We start from the raw sequence: 19,764 nt of genomic DNA, 5'->3' as shown, positions 1-19,764 counted from the left end.
CTGGGACCTGGCTCTACCTTACATTACCTTTGCGTACAACTCTTCCCGTCTCTAAACTGCTGGCTTTTCCCCGTTTTACCTCTTGTATGGCCGAGGACCGACGCTACCACTGGACGCTGTGCTTCCGTCCACCACAGCTTCAACTAGCGACTATACCCGTGATGCAATCGCCCATGCTGGCCATGCTGACCATGCTCGCCAACTTGCGCGCGCTCGTCTACGAATGTCTCAAGACAAACAGAAACGACGCTACGACCTCTGTCACCGTGACGTCCATTTTGTGCCCGGCACCCTCGTGTTGCTTTGGTCACCATCGCGCAAAGCTGGCCTTTGTGAAAAACTGCTTTCCTGTTACACAGGCCCATATCGCGTGCTCCACCAATTGACCGATCTCACCTATGAAGTCGTTCTAGCCACGCCCACTCCGTCCTCCGCTGGGACAGCCAGTGACATTGTCCACGTCGCCCAACTCAAGCCCTACAACTCTCCACGCGCCTTGGATATTTAGCAGCACCCTGACGGCGCTTTTGCCGCCGGGGGAGGGGGGGGGGGGGTGAGGTAGTATTACGATATCATTGAGAGATGCTCAAGAGACGAGCCGCCGCGAGAACGATGATGAAGTGGGCCTCTGCCCTTGGCGCGAGCGAGCGTCGGCCTGGCTGTCTGAATCCAGTGTAAATAGCCTGTAAATAGCCTCTTTCGTCTATGTCTTTCCACACTTAACAATATCTTGAAAGCGATCTGCGACGGGGGACAGAGTCTAGGTGCGCGGACGGCCCATAGCTGCGTGGACGCTGTTTGCGTTGAAACGACAGGCAGCCGGAAGATCACTTCGCTCACTGCTGTTGCTGCGCTTCCTCACGCCAGCGTTTTGACGGCGTGTGTCCGCGGTAATGGAGTGTGATGCGTTCATGTTTGCTTATGCGTCTGCGACATCATCCTTGTTAATTTAGTTAGTAAGTGAATGCTTACAAGTCTACAGGGCCGATAAAACTACGATCCTTACATCGTACAGCAGACAGTAAGTGAATGTTTACAAGTCTACAGGGCCGATAAAACTACGATCCTAGCTGTCTGCTAATTTGCTACCGCAATCGATTTTAACTCCGACTTTTTCTTTCTGTACAGACAAGGGGTTTTTTTAGGTGGCACTGGAGTTCTCTAAAGTCTCCCGAGTCTCTGAACTCATCGAGGAGTCGAGTGTTCGGAAGCACTGTTCGCAGAATCAGTCACTGAAACCAAAGGATATTGCATGCGGGTTTGTTTACACGAATCTAACAGCTTACGCCTGAACCGCTGCTAACATTCTCGTGTTAGCTCACCCCGATAACTATACTTCAAACACTTGAGGCGTTTCGTGCTCAACATATGCCATCACGTAAACTGCCGTCTGTTTCTGCGGCATCGCTCTTTCCTGCTCTGGTCTTACTTCACTTTACTTCGCATCATATTACGCCATAATAAGTACGCACAACAGGAAGGAAGCTGCAGAAACTTTATTCAATCGAGAGACTACACACACGCACCCACACAGAGGAGGCTAAGGCTGGGCCACCACTCCTGGCAGAAAAATAACATGGAAGCGCTCGGAGGTGGCGCCCATGGAGTTACAGCATGTACGCATGTAGTACAGCGTGTCCTCCATCACTTCCTCTTCAATTTGGTACTGGCCAACTGTGGGATCTGTCTTCCATGTGGCCACGAGGGCGTCTGAGGCATCAGTTTCCAAGTACAGCAGCTGCGTAACGCACAGACCACGTGAAGCACAGTTAATAAATAAAAGCGTAACCTGAACCTTCCCCGAGGCCAAACATCGCCGAAAATTTGTGCGCTCTATTTTATCCACAACGTTCCTGGTGATAGAACCGTGTGTTTCTTTCGTCTTAACACTATGGTGCACCTATAGTGGTATAATTTTGCGCACTTTTTAACACCATTACACCGAAATGAGAGTTGCCGTTATATTTTTCCATCTATACGAAACTTGACGGCTCAAAGACGCCTCGCGGTATAGAGGCATGGACAAGCAGCAACCTGCACATTGCGCACATTGCAATAACCTGGGCAACCTACAGTTCATCCTTCGCTGTTCAACTACCGGCCAGACAAGTGCGCAAGTGCAATCACGTCATAAACTTGGAAAACGCGTCAAATACCGCAACAGAAAAGAATGTCATAACGAGACATGCTCAAATCACACAGGCGACAGCTAACACTGCATGCGTCCCAAGTTTATCTCCGCTCGCTATGTCACGTTCTGCTTATATAAACAAACCACTGCAATGTGCGTGCCGGCTACGTTTTAAAGAACATCCGTTTGGGTTCCGGAACGTCAAATAATACTTTCTGACTTGGTTCATTCGTTACCGCTATAAATGGGCTCAATTTCGGTGCTTTCCATGTTTCCACATTTTATTCCAAAACACCGTAGTCGCCACGTATACTGCGACACATAAGATTATAGCTTGATCCCTGATGTTTTGAATGGACGTATAGCAGTAATATTTGCTCTGGCAATATTTGAGAATTCCTAACGTGAAATTTCAAAGAAGCACCTCAAGGAACAGCGTTCACCAATGAAAGTAATAATTTCCTATCTTTAGTATAAGTACTGAGCGTACAAAAAAATCTTAAATGTACAAAACATACACCTGGTTCCTAGTTCCGAACATTTGTAAGTCAGATCACGCTAAAAAATTCTCATGAAAATTTGTTGGCGTCAGTACTAACCATAGTGATGCCCATGCTATGCGAGAAAGCAGTAGCTTCCGCAAATGTAAAAGCGGGTAAATTCCTATTGTACGGGGAGCAATGGATTTTACTCATTGCAGCAGGCACGTGGTTTGCATTTTTTCAGCTTTCTTTAGGCTGGCGAAAAAATGCTTGTGAAGTCGGAGAGCATGCAGAAACCTCCTCATTACTTGATTATGGCGTTCGATCAGTTTTGCTGTTCAAGCAAGGTGGTTCTGTGTTCGTTCAACTGGCGCTGGAACATCCGAGTGCTTTGTTCAGTTTACGTATAATGCTGTGCATTAATGTGGAGTGATGTAAAATATGGTACACTAATGAATAAGGTAACTTGCACAGCCGGTGTTCAAATTGTGAGAGATTAGACTGCTAGCCAAGCTGCCGTCGAAGGTCAGTCTGAAATAAACTGCGTGCTCTTGTGTGAGTGAAAGCCCAACACTACGGGAATGATTGCTGGTATTAATTTGTACCTATGGTGTCGAAGCGCTGACAGATAAAAGAAACCCACTGTGGATAAATAAAGTAACACTTGATATCAGTCGAACACACTTATCAAGATAACACGCTCTCGCGAGCGTTTACCATTGGTTAACCATATGGTTAACAGCCTATACGTCGCATCAGAAAATTGGCAACCCGAGAGAAGCTTGCCTATCTTCACTGGCACCGCCATTTAAAAATTATTTTGCCGAGTGAACCAAAGCAGAAATTTTGGGTCGTTTTATTGGAAGAAGTGCTAGGAGTATATTGGGGGGGGGGGGGGGGGGAGCCTAGTTCAACGATACCTCCAGTAGAAGCTTTATTTTTCCAGGCTGCCCAACCTGCCAGAAATTGTAATATCTGACAAATAGCCTCTGTTAAGTCGTCATCTCGGACGGTGGATAATGTTGCTAGTAGGATATTTCCCACGGAATGGTCAACAACGCGCATAAAAAAACTGTCGATAAAATTTAACGATCTCTATAGGCGTGGTAACGAAACACTGAACATTTAACTGTTTTCTAATATGCTACCTGACCTGACGAGCTTTCATGACTATCACCCAAACAAGCATCTTTTTTGCCCGCACTCAACCTACCCAACCTAAGCAAGAGTATACGGTAGACGTTTGAGCTGCACCCACGCATGGGCCGCGTCTATACATGTCAGCGATAGCGCAGAAACGCGCAGTGCGGATCTCTAAGCGTTCGACGTCTACGACACCATCAGCGGCCAACCGGGAGAAACCTTAGTACACGCCAGCACTGGGCGGCGACATGTCTCGGCAGGTGTCGAGACACCCGGAAGCGCGTGTCCCCGGGCCGTTCATTGCTGAAGGCATGTTCGTATACCAACGCTGAGAGAACTACGACCGAGATTCGATATCGTCATCATAATCATCATCATAATAATAATCATCATCATTATCATAATCATCATCATCAGCCTGGTTACGCCCACTGAAGAGCAAAGGCCTCTCCCATACTTCTCCAGCTACCCCGGTCACGTACTAATTGTGGCCACGTCCCTGCAAACTTCTTAATCTCATCCGCCCAGATGACTTTCCGCCGTCCCCTGCTACGCTTCCCTTCCGTTGGAATCCAGTCGGTAAACCTTAATGACCATCGGTTATCTTCCCTCCTCATTACATGTCCTGCCCATGCCCATTTCTTTTTCGTGATTTAAACTAAGAGTCATTAACTCGCGTTTGTTCCCTCACCCAATCTGCTCTTTTCTTATCCCTTAACGTTACACCCATCATTCTTCTTTCCATAGCTCGTTGCGTCGTCCTCAATTTAAGTAGAACCCTTTTCGTAAGCCTCCAGGTTTCTGCCCCGTACATGAGTACTCGTAAGACACAGCTGTTACACACTTTTCTCTTGAGGGATAATGGCAACCTGCTGTTCATGATCTGAGAATGCCTGCCAAATGCAACCCCAGCCCATTCTTATTCTTCTCATTATTTCAGTCTCATGATCCGGATCTGCGGTCACTACCTGTCCTAAGTAGATGTATTCCCTTACCACTTCCAGTGCCTCGCTACCTATCGTAAACTGCTGTTCTCTTCCGAGACTGTTAAACATTACTTTAGCTTTCTGCAAATTAATTTTTAGAGCCACCCTTCTGCTTTGCCTCTCCAGGTCAGTGAGCATGCATTGCAGTTGGTCCCCTGAGTTACTAAGCAAGGCAATATCAGCGAATCGCAAGTTACTAAGGTATTCTCCATTAACTCTTATCCCAAATTCTTCCCAATCCAGGTATCTGAATACTTCCTGTAAACACGCTGTGAATAGCATTGGATCGATCGTATCTCCCTGCCTGACGCCTTTCTTTATTGGGATTTTGTTGCTTTCTTTATGGAGGACTACGGTGGCTGTGGAGCCGCTATAGATATCTTTCAGTATATTTACATACGGCTCGTCTACACCCTGATTCTGTAATGCCTCCATGACTGCTGAGGTTTCGACTGAATCAAACGCTCTCTCGTAATCAATGAAAGTTATATATAACGGTTGCTTATACTCCGCACATTTCTCTATCACCTGATTGATAGCGTGAATACGGTCTATGGTTGAGTAGCCTTTACGGAATCCTGCCTTGTCCTTTGGTTGACAGAAGTGAAAGGTGTTCCTGACTTTTAAATACTTTGTAGACAACGCACAGTAAGCTGATGGTCTATAATTTTTCAAGTCTTTGGCGTCCCCTTTCTTATGGATTAGGATTATGTTAGCGTTCTTCCAGGATTCCGGTACGCTCGAAGTCATGAGGCATTGCGTATAGAGGGTGGCAAGTTTTTCTAGAACAATCTGCCCACCATCCTTCAACAAATCTTCTGTTACCTGATCCTCCCCAGCTGCCTTCCCCCTTTGCATAGCTCCAAAGGCTTTCTTTACTTCTTCCGGCGTTACTTGTGGGATTTCAAATTCCTCTAGGCTATTTTCTCTTCCATTATCGTCGTGGGTGCCACTGGTACTGTACAAATCTCTATAGAACTCCTCAGCCACTTGAACTATCTCATCCATATTAGTAATGATATTGCCGGCTTTATCTCTTAACACATACATCTGATTTTTGCCTATTCCTAGTTTCTTCTTCACTGCTTTCAGGCTTCCTCCGTTCCTGAGAGCATGTTCAATTCTATCCATATTATACTTCCTTAGGTCAGCTGTCTTACGCTTGTTGATTAACTTGGAAAGTTCTGCCAGTTCTATTCTAGCTGTAGGGTTAGAGACTTTCATACATTTGCGCTTCTTGATCAGGTCTTTCGTCTCCTGCGATAGCTTACTGGCATCCTGTCTAACGGAGTTACCACCGACTTCTATTGCACACTCCTTAATGATGCCCATAAGATTGTCGTTCATATCTTCAACACTAAGGTCCTCTTCCTGAGTTGAAGCCGAATACTTGTTCTGTAGCTTTATCCGGAATTCCCCTATTTTCTCTCTTACCACTAACGCATTGATCGGCTTCTTATGTACCAGTTTCTTCCGTTCCCTCCCCAAGTCTAGGCTAATTCGAGTTCTTACCATCCTATGGTCACTGCAGCGCACCTTGCCGAGCACGTCCACATCTTGTATGATGCCAGGGTTAGCGCAGAGAATAAAGTCTATTTCGATATATGCGCTTCTAAAATGCGCCACGAAATACACGGCCATATCTCATGATCTGATGGCGTTCGTAAAATCACGTGAATTGCTTTTGCCTCGTGCGGCTTCCTCCTCCAATACTGTCATTGCAATGTTGGCGGTAAAATCATTCATTAGAAAGCTAATTAACGAATGCGTGTTAATAAGCAAACGGACTGCGACGGCTACACGACCATCTAGTGTCTTTCGTGCTGATATTTATTTATTTATTTATTTATTTATTTATTTATTTATTTATTTATTTATTTATTTATAGTGTTGACCCGAGGATCGTTACGTGGCAGGTAAAAGAAACACAAGTATGCACAAGACAATACATGAACAAAGGCAGTGGTTTAGCCGAACATAAGATAATGGCAATAATAAGCAGATCTAGATGTGCAAATGGGAACACTAATATGCTACAGAGCAAATCACATGTGAACTGTGGAGGCAAAAGAAAGAAGAAAAAAAAAGAAAGATATAAAAGACAGTGAAGCTTTCACATGCATAGTGCTGAGAAAATAACCGAAAACAATATAAACAGTGCTGCAACTTGTAAATCAGCAGTGCGAGGTATCCCTAAAACTTTAATTGCCGCAACGGAAATGAGATGAAAGCGACTGTTCAAATAAGGACTGTGGTTAGGGGGTGGGGGGTGGAATTCCATTCTTCTATTTTTTCAGGGAATAATGAATATTTAAAGCACTTCTTTCTCACTGTGATTGGTTCGAATTCTTTTTTGTGGGAAATGCTTAAAATGCGAGAAGAACGTAGTTTTAAGTAAAGGTCCGCATTCAAATTAAGTGAATTACGGAGTAATTGGTACAATAATTTTAATCTCGCGATTTTTCTATGTTCAGCAAACTTAGCAAGTTGAAGATCATCTGACATATTAGTGACAGTATCTGTGCGTCTGTATTTCCATGGTATGAATCAAGCCGCTCTTCTCTAGACTAGACTTTTTCAGTCTTGTCTGTAAGACGTTTTTGGTGGAGATCCCATACAGCGCTCGCATACTCTAGCGAGGGACGCACAAGGGTTACATACGGGGTGAACTTCGCCTTCAGAGTAGCGAGCTTTAACTTCCTTCTGAGAAGCCACAATTTTCTCTCTGCTTTTGAGCAAATGTCCTTATTGTGCGTTTTCCAGTTTAAATCTGAAGACATTGTTAAGCCATGGTATTTAAAAGAGTTAACTTGTGTTAAATGGCGTCCGTCAATATCGTAGTCAAATGCTAACATGCTTTTAGTTATCTTAGTCAGCCGCATGTACGATGTCTTGCTGAAGTTAATTTTCATTTTGTTTTTCGCGCACCAGGCCGTGACGACCTGCAGCGCAGAATTTATTGCGATTTCGTCCTGGCAGCCGTTGATATCTGAGTAAATTAAACAATTGCCCGCAAATAAACGTACCGTAATATTAGGAGGAAGAATTGTGTCTGACAAAACATTTACGTAGCATAACAACAGAACTGGATCAAACACGGAGCCCTGAAGACACGTGAAGTTACCCTCAGAACCACTGATTTTGCATTGTTCACTTCCACGAATTGCGTTCGGTTGGACAGGTACATTTTTATCCATCCCACAATTTTGAGGTTAACTCCTAAATCTAAAATATTTACGATCAGTCCTGCGTGAGCAACATGATCAAATGTCTTAGACACGTCATATTGCGTCGATTTGTCCTGTTTCGTTAAGGGATTTTGCAAAGTCATCAACTGTTTCTGCGAGCTGAGCAATCGTCGACAGCTTCCGTCTGTGGCCTAGCTGTTTGGCCATGGCCTTGTCCCGCTCCGCGCTGCATCACACAGTGTCAAGTGAAGCCAAGCGTACGCCACGAGCCGTGATAGACACGTCCCAATAACGAAGACGATTAGGCTTGCGTGCTGTAGACCGGGAGACGTCGCAGGACGTCAACAGATGAAGTTTCTTGTACGCATGGTTACCTGCGCTCCTCAAGTGGTCATGCTCCTGTTATCCAGCGAAACAGTGAAAAAGGTTCTCGTGCTGCAATGGATCAGGAGAAGGACTTCTCTCGCGATTTGAAAAGTGAAGACCTCTTCACTAGTTACAAACTTTGTCAGTAGCCGCTTAACTGCGATAATTAAACGGAAATAATTACTGCATCTAACTAATGAGCGACAAAATTTGAACGCGTTACCTGTTTCCTAACGCCCGCCGTATGCTCGGTAATCTAAAAAATTGCGTTTTTCTTCTTTCTTTTTCTTGAGTGCACTAATTTTATCCGATGCGGCTGCCACACGCAAGTGAAGCCACAAGAAATGCGCGCCGCACTTTTGCTTATTCTTTTACTTTATGGGGAACATTATCATATTTAGCCTTATATACACGAAGTCGACAAATTTTGCTCAGTGTGATGACGGCTTGATAACGCCTATAGCGCCCGGTTGGGCATTTCGAGGCCAACTTTAGTACGGAATTAGTTGCACTGCAACTGTCTCAGTACAGCGCTCGTGTTTGTTCTTTCTCGGGTTTGAGCTCTGGGCAACGGCGCCGATGCTACGTGGTGGAGACGCCGAGTGGGGTTCTGGTGCGAAATAGGCGTGATCTCGTGCCCCATTGTTCACCTGGGACGCAGACTGGCCAGGATGGCGTAAATGGTTGTGGCCACCAACAAACCTGACTGTGTGCCACCCAGAGAAGGCGGAACTTCAGGTTGAAGCGGCGTCCCTAATCCGGAATACGTCAATTAACACTCCCTGTCGCCTATCCCTACCACGCACGATCGGAGCGAAAGGTCATGCCATCCAAGAGATTAGATTGGTACGACTCTTAAGAAGGGGGGGGGGAGGCGGGGGATGCATGGCCTTTGGGATGAGGAGGCGCGATCGCGCACAGCCCGATGTCGGAGGCTATGCGGGATGTATAATTTGTACAAAGTATTACAGGCGGCACGTTGCGTACCGTTCCACACGACTGTGTAGAAATAGGGGAGCAAATAAATGCGCGGGTTATTTTTTCCCGGCCAGGGATCACCGTGGCTTGAAGGTTGTTTACCACAGTAGTGTTATGAGAAACTTCGATGTTCAAGGCCATCGGAGAGCGCGACAAGAACGCGGAGCCATCAGCAGGGGCAAAGCTACTCCGGAGGCATGTAACCGATGGTGACAGAGCTTACAGCTCAGTCGTTTTCAGTTATTTTTCTTCTTCTGCGATTCCTGTTGATTGCAGCTTCAGACGTATCCTTGCAATGTACGGTGCACCACTGGCGAGACTATAAACAGCACCGTTTTTTTTAGCGCTATTGCAAATGGTCACACCAGAGCTCGCACGCATCTTTTTTTTTTTTTGTTCACATGTCACTTTTTACTGATTTAATTTCTTAGTAATAACCTTCCTGTCATCCCGAGCTCAACCTTAATGTCTTGTCCTAATTTCTTTAGGTATCCTATAATTGCTTAACCTCTTCTCTCCCTCTCAGCTTTCGGCAAGCCGTGTTCGTGCCCAATTATTTTATTTCTAACACTCCTGCCTCTTCTCTCGTATCCTTAGCAGTTAGTTGCTACCTGCCTGGCACTGGCCAGTCAAGCCCAGTGTGGTTTGGTAGGCCCGATTCTTGTACCTTTTCTTTATTGGATGCGTGCAATTATAATTAAGGCTAAAGCCTTCTCCGGCTCATGGTACGAAAATGTGACCGTCCGGCGTTATGGCACTAAAATACAATGGGACCAAAATTGGGGGTCCGACAGGGCCCTTGGTGTTAATTACGGCAAAGAGAATTAAGGCACAGTTAAGATAGAGTTAATTCAGGCACTCGAACCTACGACATTTTGTGTTAAGGCGAAGTCACTTAAGACACAGTTAATGAAGCTACAGTTATTTAGGCACTCGAATCCGCCACGAGCTTTGGTGGGAGTCGAACCCACGGCCTGTGGTGTTAAGGCGAAGTTGATTAAGGCACTCGAACCCACGACCCATCATGGAGATATCGATGAACAGACCATATCTCCCAGTCGGATTCCAATTGCCATCGTGAAGGTCGAGAGTCGAACCCACTGCTTTTGCTATTAATTAAGGCGAAGTTCATTAAGGCACAGTTAATTAAGGTATAGTTAAATAAGACACTCGAACCCACGGCCTGAGAGAAAATAATATGAAGTAACAACGCATCAGAATGAAAATGTCAAGTAATGAATGTCTCGTGAGTGCACAAGCTTTCGCCTTCATCCTCTTTCGTGTATGCGAAGGTGTCTGTCAACTTTTATTTACAATATGCACTACTAATTACTCTTAACTGAATACGTGCTGATACCACTGATGGCACACTGGACCTATCGCTTTTTAGCGTTTTCGCGAGGCGTTTTAAATGCCACCGGTCAAATACGAGCGCTCAGAACACACTCCCCTGATTCATTCATCAGAGCGACTCGCTCCAGCTCAGAGCGCTTGGAGGCGTTCTCACATTCGACATGGGAGCGCGACCGAGATCCGACAATATCGACCACATGCGCAATGACTCCGATTGCTCTGGGAGCAGCTGAACGTTCGGCTGGGACATGAGTCCAATCTCTAGAGGGCTCCGCATCTCTGCGAACAGAGTCGGAGCGCGGTAGGAACAAGCCGAAACAGCGCGTGCTTACAGGCGTAGGTTCTTTACCGTTTTTGTCACCGCTACTTCTTGAATGAACAGGCCGCGCACTACCACTGCCACCCCCCCCACCCATTTTTTTTTTTTATTTGGCACTTCGACTTCCTTCACGATACTCTACGCACCCTTTTATTCTCCTACCCAGTAGGGGTGGGGGAGAGAGAGCTACAAAAACGCTTCCAAGAAAAGCACTTGAACTCAAAACGCTGGTTCAAGCAGCATCCCTTGTTAGATCCCTCTCGACCACATCAATTAGTCCAGTGTTATTCGGTGGTTCCATCTCAAGACGATCGGGAGGCCACATACTTCCCTACAACCCCGACAAAATGATACTTGCTGTTAACAGTATATGGTATGCTCACCTTGCTGCCCACCTGCAGGTCGACACGTACTTCTTTACCCTGAACCTCTCTGGCGTAGAAGTGCTGCAGGCCCGTCTCCATCAGCCACAGCAGCAGGACCTTCTTGTTCTGCGCACGTGCACACGGAGGACAAAGCTTAGGATAAACGAGCTCGATCGCAGCGACAGACGCGCTCAATGAATCGAGCTACGTAGCATGCAGCACTCAGTGGCAATACATCTTGGAATCGCGAGAATACCCTCAACATTTGCCGGCCCCTTTATTACCTCTTTAAGAAAGTTCGAATGAAGACGCGGTTCCTGAGCCCACAGCCATTACAGTCCGCATCAGTGGGTCGGAGCAAAGTATTTACTTTACAGGCCGAGTGAATCGTGCAAGCTAACTCGCTTGCGCCTCGTCGTTCCCACCACATTCTGCCGCCAGTCCGGCGTTCTCGGCTGTGCGTAAACTGTGCACCAACGTGGAAGGCAACGCTTATTCTCCGTACAAACTGCAAACGCGCAACTTATAACTCAACGTTCTCCGCTATATATAGCTATTGTGTAAAAAAAGAAAAAAAAAGAAAAAGAGAAACCTTCTAGTGAAACTCATTACATTCCGTTACTTATGCGCAGGGACAAGGCAAATAGCCGACATTACACGTCAACATGGCTTTCGGTTGGTACAAGTGGTGCACCGTGTACGTAACTTGAATGTATCTCGTTACTTGTGCGCATAATGTGGTTTTTTTTTCTTTTTTGCACTTGCCGTTTTCGTCGCGCCGCTTTTAAGATTCCGCAGTCACTTTTTTCGTGGCTTTGTTGGAAATCGAAACATTCTAACCGAAATTCGGCGAATAAGCGCACAATCATTTCGCACAGTCAAATTTCGATATGACGTCGACTGAAGCGCCTTTTCCAAACTCGTGTCGTGCACGAGAAGCACCACCTAACCCCCTCACTCACACACCCCCTCAAAGAATAAAAATAAAAAGACAAAGAAAACCTGATTGCACCTGCCCCTTTCCCTAAGCACTTGCAATAAGTACTAAGTAGTCGTCTTACAGAAGGTACCGCCAACACAAAGAGGAGGTGGCTCGAAGATGTCGGTTCAGCGACAATGCGTCAACAGCCCAAATTGCCGGCTGTGCTCACTGCACAAAGGGGTCGTTTGAGAAAGGATTGCGAGAGGGACATTGCATTGACCTGCTGTCCGGTATACAGCGGTGGTGGCGCGTGGATGGAGTGGCTTTGGTTCAAAGTACCCAATACCCTTGTGTGTGGGTATATACGTGCCACGGCCGAGATGTACCATGAAACGATCCATAGATTCCCGACAAACAAAAATTATGCGCATCCTACGCACTGTGGGAATTGAGGCAAGCGAAGCTCTCTGTGCTGCTTGCTTTGGTTGACGACAACTAGCAGTGATGTTGACGGCGAATGTTGAATTTACTCAACGTTTAGTGCAAGACGAGAGTGGCGAGTTGACGTTAAACGTTACCTTGCGTGCACCACTGCTGTTTGGCTGCGTAGTACACAGAACACACAGGGAGACGTGTTTGCGTGAGGTATTGTTGTGTGCCATTATTCATAACCACCGGCATGGCTAGTATTGTCATTGACCCACAGGGCACAACGCATCGTGGCATAAGTGTTACACTATATTCAAGTTATGACACTACACGTGCCAAAACTACAATCAGATTATGAGGCACGACGTAGTGCTAGACTACGGATTAATTTTGACCTCCGGGGGTTCTTGAACGTTTGCGTTTATTCTTATTTATGTTGTTTTATTCTATATTTGCGTTTGTTTTTGTAAGTTTACTTTAAGCTACGTCTTTCTTTAACTCGTCTCATTCAAAGCACCAAGTCCTGTGAATAGCAGGGCTGGCCTCTTCGATCCCCCATTAGAGCATTTCTCTCTCATCTACCTTGTGTTCTGAATCTGCCTTCTAGCTGTGTTTTCTGCGACCATTCTGTCCTTGCTTCTTGTGTTGTTACCGCAATGTGATTAAACAGTTTGTACAAAAGAAAGTTCTATAAGCTATGACAACAGAAAAGTTTACATCCACATTTTGTTAAAACCATCATGTGGGTTGCACAGTAACTTCGCCTTTTACCTCTGTTCGTATGTTTACGCATCAGTGCATGCGGTAGCTCAAGTAGAAATTCGCATGAAAGGGTGCCATATTGTGAAACAGGACCTTGCTATGTTCCTTTTTTTTCCCGCTTCCAGTCTTAGTAAACAGACGGTTTCGTTGACCATCACATGTGGTGGTACACATTTTCAACACTGGTAATAATGCGCAGTAGGGTGTCATTTCCTGTCTGACGCGCTTTCGTCGTTACTAAGGCATTTTCCAGTGAATATAACCCAGCAAAGCAGTGCCCTGGAAGCTTTTTGCAATTTTCACCATTTATTAATTCACCAATTTTATTCCCTGAATCTGGGCGTCGATTTGCCTACGCATTGTGCAATGAACAAACTGCCTCAATAAAACGCGTTCAACTTTACTCAGCATTTTTCTGCATAGAAAACGACAAACGCATGCTACCAACGTTATTCAGGGCTAATAATTGTGCTTGCATTCGCGTTACTTGCCCGAGCCAGATAAACAAATTAAACAAAAGCAACGCACAACTGCGCTTTGAAGTGCAGACTGCTGGCGGTGCCTTTCAAACGTGCCTCGACTACTGCTATTTCACCACGGGGCCCTTCAAGCTCGGGAATGGCTGCCAGAATGACCATTTTGGGCCCCACATAGTTATTCAGTGTTAATAATTGTGTTTGCATTCGAATTTGCCAGCATTTAAGCATGTTTCCATGCCAGTACTTAAATTGAGCACGATATTTGTGCAGGACGTTGGTTTTTCAAAGCTGAGCTTCCATTAAAAGGAATATGCCATCAAATAAACTGCCTGTTAGTGACACTCTAGTGACACTCTTGTTTTTTCATCTAATTTAAGGGAACGCTATAAACACACGGACAACAGAAATTTATAGCGTGCTTATAGCGAAGTACCCTCCTAATTACAAGATGAACTTCCACCAACTAGCCCAAATTGCCGCGCTACAGCTACACTCTTGTTTCTTGCCCACCAATTCCGGCTGACCTTCTGAGACGACCAAGGACGAAATTAAAAATAAATCAGAAAAAGTATAGGAAAAGATAGCGCAGTAGAATATTCATGAATTTCATTATAGATATGATATCAGAGTATAAGTTAAGTCAGTCGTTGAGTTCCTGAAGTTCCTGGAATAATTATAATTAATTAGAAATCTGATTACCGCACACCAAAGCACAGAATCGTAGAGTTTAGAGACCCGCCACGTGAGAACGACTTTGGCGAAATTCCTGGATACCCGGAAGTAGAAAGTGGCAATAATGACGTCACTAATGACGTCACACACAAGAAGGTGGCATAGTATTTAACCGGCTAATTAATGAAAAACAGTTGCGTGACATAGGCTGAACATGTCTAGCAGAGCGGATGTGACGTCATTCACTCCTCTCTCGCTTCTCCTCTCCCGGCGTTCATCTGCCACATATCGTGCCAGGGGAATGACGTTCACTCGCCTACAACAACGCTGAGGTGCGAGCGCCACAAAGACACACCTAAGTGAAAGGTTAGGGTCGCCTACCATTTTTTTTTTATTTGAGAGGTCACGGGATAGCTGCTCGGCTATAGCGTTAGCACCAGCAAAATTATAGTCGCCCTATTAAGGGCTGTTCTTTCATTAAACATAAGCCGCGTTCTTGAGTGGCTCAATGGCGGACAGCTAGCAGTCGGAGTCGCTTTCTTCTGAATAGCAGCTTGGGCTTGTTGGTTTTCCATCCTGGTGTTAACAGCGCAAAACGTAGAAGGGACACGATACGAGAAGACGACGCCACAAGCGCTGTCAGAGTCTTCATTGCCCAGTTGGATGACGATGCGTTGGATGTGGTCGCTCGCAGACGCTTCAAGCCGGAACTTTGCCTCGAGTTCCATCACGGGCTGCATGTTCTTCCTCCACTCTTACGCCGTTACGTGCGTGATTTGCTCATTCAAGATGTCTTCGACTGTGCACAGCTTCAAATCGCTGTTGTCCGCGGCGATGCTATTTTTTCCTTAGCCCACACGAGCTCAATAGGATTAAATTCGCAGAGGTACGACGGGAGTCCGAGTAAAACGCAACCGGCGACCTGCCGCGGTTGCTTAGTGCCTTTGGCGTTGCGCTGCTAAGCACGAGGTCGCGGGATCAAATTCCGGCCACGGCGACCGCATTTCGATAAGGGCGGAATGCAAAAACATCCATGCACGTTAAGAACCCCAGGTGGTCAAAATTAATCCGGAGTCCCCCACTACGGCGTGCCTGATAATCAGATCGCGTTTTTGGAACGTAAAACCCCATAATTTAAATACAATCAGCCCTTTCAGCTGCGTTGTCTATACGATGGATTGCTCAGAAAGCGTCACTTAAAAGATGACACCAACTCAAGCAGCTGATTCATCACTAGCCTTTAACTGCAGGCGATGTTCTTGCTTTTGAGCCACTCCTGTAGTTTTTTCCTTCTTCCAGGCCGTCGGCGGCAATTTCTCTTCTACCCGGATATGATAAGGTGCATTGTCCATATCAATGAAGCTACCAGCTGGCAACTTCTGCAGAACGTCAGTGAACCATCCCTTGAAACGAGTGCGTTCCATTTCTTCGTGGTAGTCGCCTGTATTTTGGCCTCGGAATACATCCAAGCAGCGGTCGACGAAGCCATTCTCGCTCCAAATGTGCGTCACGATCAGGAGCTGGCCTTTCCCAGAAGGTTGTTTAGGACCCGTCGACAGCTCATTTGCTCGAGCGTACAGGCGTCCGCGCTTCTGCACCACGATGTCTGTCCTCGCGATCGACCGAGTGTGTCCCGCCGTCACCCATGTCCCCGTCCAGGACGAAGATCTTCCGGCCTTCCGCCCGGTAGCGCTCCACGTCACGAAGGTAGCGATTCCGCCATTCGGCGATGTCATCCCGGTCGATAAGCAGCGAGTCGCGGCTCCTCTTCTCGTGCTCGTATCCGAGCGCGGCAAGCAGGCGACGCACAGTACACCGCTTCAGTGATGGGAGATCCATACGCTTCGAGAACTCGTTCGTTGTCTGCTCGACAGTCGGCATCTCGTTGCGGCGAAAGAAATCGTGCACACGTAACCTCAGCGCACACAACGTGGAGCTGTCAAGCTTCGTGCTGCGTCTTCTCCGCATTTCGTCTCGAAACCACTTTCTGATTACGAGGGACGCCGTAGTGGAGGGCTCCGGATTGATTTTGACCCCCTGAGGATCTTTAACGTGCACTGCAACGCAAGCAGCCGGCGGTTTCTGCATTTCGCCTCCACTGAAATACGGCCACGCTGCAGCCGGGATTCGAAACCGCGATCTCGTGCTCAGCTTGCAACGAAGCTATATCCTAGATAGTTGTTGTTTTGTTTTGTTTAAATGAATAAGCAAACGTTTCAGTTTCCTATTTGCAGAACCTGTACGCCTGAGCTCGTTGTAGAAGGCATGAAGTTACTTTTCTCTCGCGATCCAGCATGTGCTGTACCGCACGAGAGCTCTACCAAAGCAATCATCAAGATAGAAAAGTGTTATTTATACCGAGAATTACGCGTTTTAGAAGCACGATTTTCTGAGCGCGAATATTTCTTTAGTCGCGGAGGCAATCGGCTGCCGGGCTTCGGTCATCTGGGCTTCGCTCATCTCCTGCATTGTTAGTCTTGTTAAATGTGTGCAATTCCATTCTGTTTTAGTAACCTCAGAAATTACTTCCTCAATTCCCTATCTGATTTAGCGCCTATTTAAGGGAAGCGAGTACTTCCCTGACCCCACGTGATATCCGGCTTCCCTTCCCTTTAAAGAGGGATAAATAAAGTTTTTCATCATCATCATTATCATCATCAAGCGCTGGAGAGCGCTCTTACAACGCGCTTTACAATCGGCTGGTTCTTTCATAGCGCCGCGCACTAAGAGCTTCGGGAGTAAGCACTGACCAGCTCCAACCTCGATTATCAGCGCTTGCTGGTGTTGAAAGATGTGGGAGGAGGGGAAAAAAGGGGAAAAAAGAAAGATGCGGGGGCGGCGACTTGAACTGAAGACTCTTCCTCACTGCTATGTCGCAATAAAGACGTTTATTCTCTCTCTCTCTCTCTCTCTCTCTCCGGCTCAGGGCTCTCGAAGGAACCTCCGAGCCGCAAGCGCGACCGAGATCCGTCAGAAACTCTATCGCGTGGCAATTCCGATTGCTCTGAGAGCAGTTAGCGCGTTCGGCTGGAGCAGGCTATCTCTGGTTCCAAGGGTTCCAACCTCGAGACAGCTCTGCATCGCGGCAAACAGAGTTCGAACGAGGTAATGTACCATTACCGATTTTTTCGTAATTTTTGAAATTGGTGTCGCAATAAAGCTATGAGGCCCTACTTCAAAATTCTGCTTCCTGCAATCGGCAAAATTCAGTCATTCTATGAATTCAGCCTTCTGTCTCCAGAGTGCAACAATTTGCATTGAAATCGTTAGAGCGGTTGCTCTAAATGGTGTACTTGTTTTCACATGTATTTGGGTAGAAAAAATTCTAGTTAGTTTCATGCGGCCTCGAGGCATTTAAATCTTCGGTAGCGTTGCTCTTGAAAAAGCACCTCAGCTGCGAGTAACTACTGTCGACGTTTATATAGCGGTCAGTATCTCCGCAAGTCACGTGGGCAACCGGGGTCCGATTCCCCGACGGGGAGAATTTTTAAAAGCATGTATTGCAATGTGTTTTCTTCTTCTTTTCTTTTGGGAAGTGCGATTATACTTACTGCATGTGCATGCGTACAGTGCAAAACGACGAGTGAGAAACGGGACAGGACGGTCTCGTTCCTCACTCGTGCTGTGGTACGTACTTGCAATGTCGCCTTGCCACCTCCAACTAGCCCAAAGAACCGTGTCAGCTGTGATTACTTACTGAAGCAAGCATAATCCTGCAGGCCTCGTTCAGCTGCAGCCGAACTTTGATGAAGCCTCTCAGCAGGCGAGACGCGTCGACGCCATCGATGGGGCTGCCATCCTCCTCGTTGGCAGGAGTTGGTGTCACGCGGGTCGTAAACAATGCCGTGGACGATGGAGTCGCCTTTCTCCCCACCACAACGTGACAGATGCCACAACGTACTTTTCCGTCTTCGTTGTCGAAGTCGCCTTCTCGAACTTTTTTGTCGTGCACAACGAAGTGAGCTGCGGACGTGAACAGCTCGTCCGGCTTTGGCGAGAAAGCATCGGGAAGGTCGTCGCTGCCTGCAGTTTCTCGTTGTTTAGAAAACCACTCACCCACAGCCTCTTTCCAGTCTTCGGATGGCAGCGGCACGACTCGACGAAATTTGACCCCTCCGCCGAGAATCCCCGTAGCGCATTCGACGCACTCAAAGCAGTAGAGTACTCCAGCGGCAACTGCGGGTTCGACGAAGGGCTCCGTCCTCTGCTCTGAGTCCGAGCCGGCCGACTTGTGGAAGCGCACGGTGAACGTCAGTTCTAGGCACGGCATGGGCTGTACGAATTCCTTCCGGTCCCTGAGAACCCTGATTTCTTGGGGGTTCGTGAAAGTTTCGACATCGAATACTACGTCTTCGGGAAAAATCAGATCCGTCTGGGCGCACCTTCCACCGCCTTCTTTTGCGTTCACGACGATCTTAATTCTTGACGACGTACATTGAGCGGTAACATGGATACCTGAGAGGTCCCACACGAGTGCCTGAACCTTGCAGAGTTTAAGTAAGGGCCGCACTTCAACCGAACAGTCCATTTTCGCCAGGCGCTGAGAACGAAAGGTACGTGCTCACGAGCATGCGCGATTCCACGCGCGCCTCACGCAACCACCTTTTGTCACCCGCGCTTTTTGGCGTTTCCAGCGTCCAAGTGCAACACAGGCGACATCCAGGCGCAACAAAAAAATATTAACTTGTGTTGCCGCTTGCCGGCAGCTGCAGAAAGCAGTGTTTCATAGAGGGCTCCCGCGTGTTCCAGGAGCAGGCAAAATTATACAGATTATGGGCAACACGCTGAAATGCCGCTTTTGCATCTGCCGGCAAGGGCGACACATGCTTATGCTTCTGCCGTTACCGCACAGCTGGCATTACCTTAAGCGAAGGCAAATTTGCATTTTTTTTTCGTAAAAACCAGGCAATTAAGTGTGGCAGGTTTTACACTGAACGACATGGACAAGCCCGTGACATTTATTTCCATAGGGCCAATAGGACCAAAGATCGCAGGCGACGCTAGCGCCGCCTGGATTCTAACAGTACTTGCGCTGATACCAAAGAAATGTTTATTTGTTAGATGATGTCTTCAATATTGTTCACTTACAATCAAAATTTAAAAACGGCAGGCGACGTCTGAATAATATCTAGTTGCTTAGAAAATTCAATGCATGTCGAAATCGTAATGACGATTGTGAATACCGCACA

The 19,764-nt window shown here is 46.8% G+C and overlaps 1 protein-coding gene across 1 annotated transcript; it reads right to left on the bottom strand.

Moving 5' to 3' along the window:
• Positions 1-1,481: 1,481 nt before the first annotated feature.
• On the bottom strand, positions 1,482-19,156 carry LOC126516589 (uncharacterized). The gene is made up of 3 exons (XM_050166710.3): positions 18,273-19,156; positions 11,330-11,437; positions 1,482-1,738 (listed from the first exon to the last, which is right to left on the bottom strand). Exons 1-3 carry the CDS (start codon positions 19,101-19,103, stop codon positions 1,541-1,543), a joined length of 1,137 nt encoding a protein of 378 aa, XP_050022667.2. The 5' UTR covers positions 19,104-19,156; the 3' UTR covers positions 1,482-1,540.
• Between the last annotated feature and the right edge of the window lie 608 nt (positions 19,157-19,764).

Source organism: Dermacentor andersoni, unplaced genomic scaffold, assembly GCF_023375885.2.
Source record: "Dermacentor andersoni unplaced genomic scaffold, qqDerAnde1_hic_scaffold ctg00000042.1, whole genome shotgun sequence".
Classification (NCBI taxonomy): Eukaryota; Metazoa; Arthropoda; class Arachnida; order Ixodida; family Ixodidae; genus Dermacentor; species Dermacentor andersoni.
The sequence above is the reverse complement of the archived record's forward strand: the minus strand, read 5'-3'. Positions and strand labels throughout refer to the sequence as shown.

Bases quoted from the DNA above. Each gene is read 5' to 3' on its own strand.
- LOC126516589 (XM_050166710.3), bottom strand. From the start codon at position 19,103: ATGGACTGTTCGGTTGAAGTGCGGCCCTTACTTAAACTCTGCAAGGTT. The intron at 11,438-18,272 runs GTAAGTAATCAC...GCACGTGCGCAG, and splicing joins GCAGGATTATGCTTGCTTCA to AACAAGAAGGTCCTGCTGCT. The intron at 1,739-11,329 runs GTGAGCATACCA...TGCGTTACGCAG, and splicing joins ACCTGCAGGTGGGCAGCAAG to CTGCTGTACTTGGAAACTGA.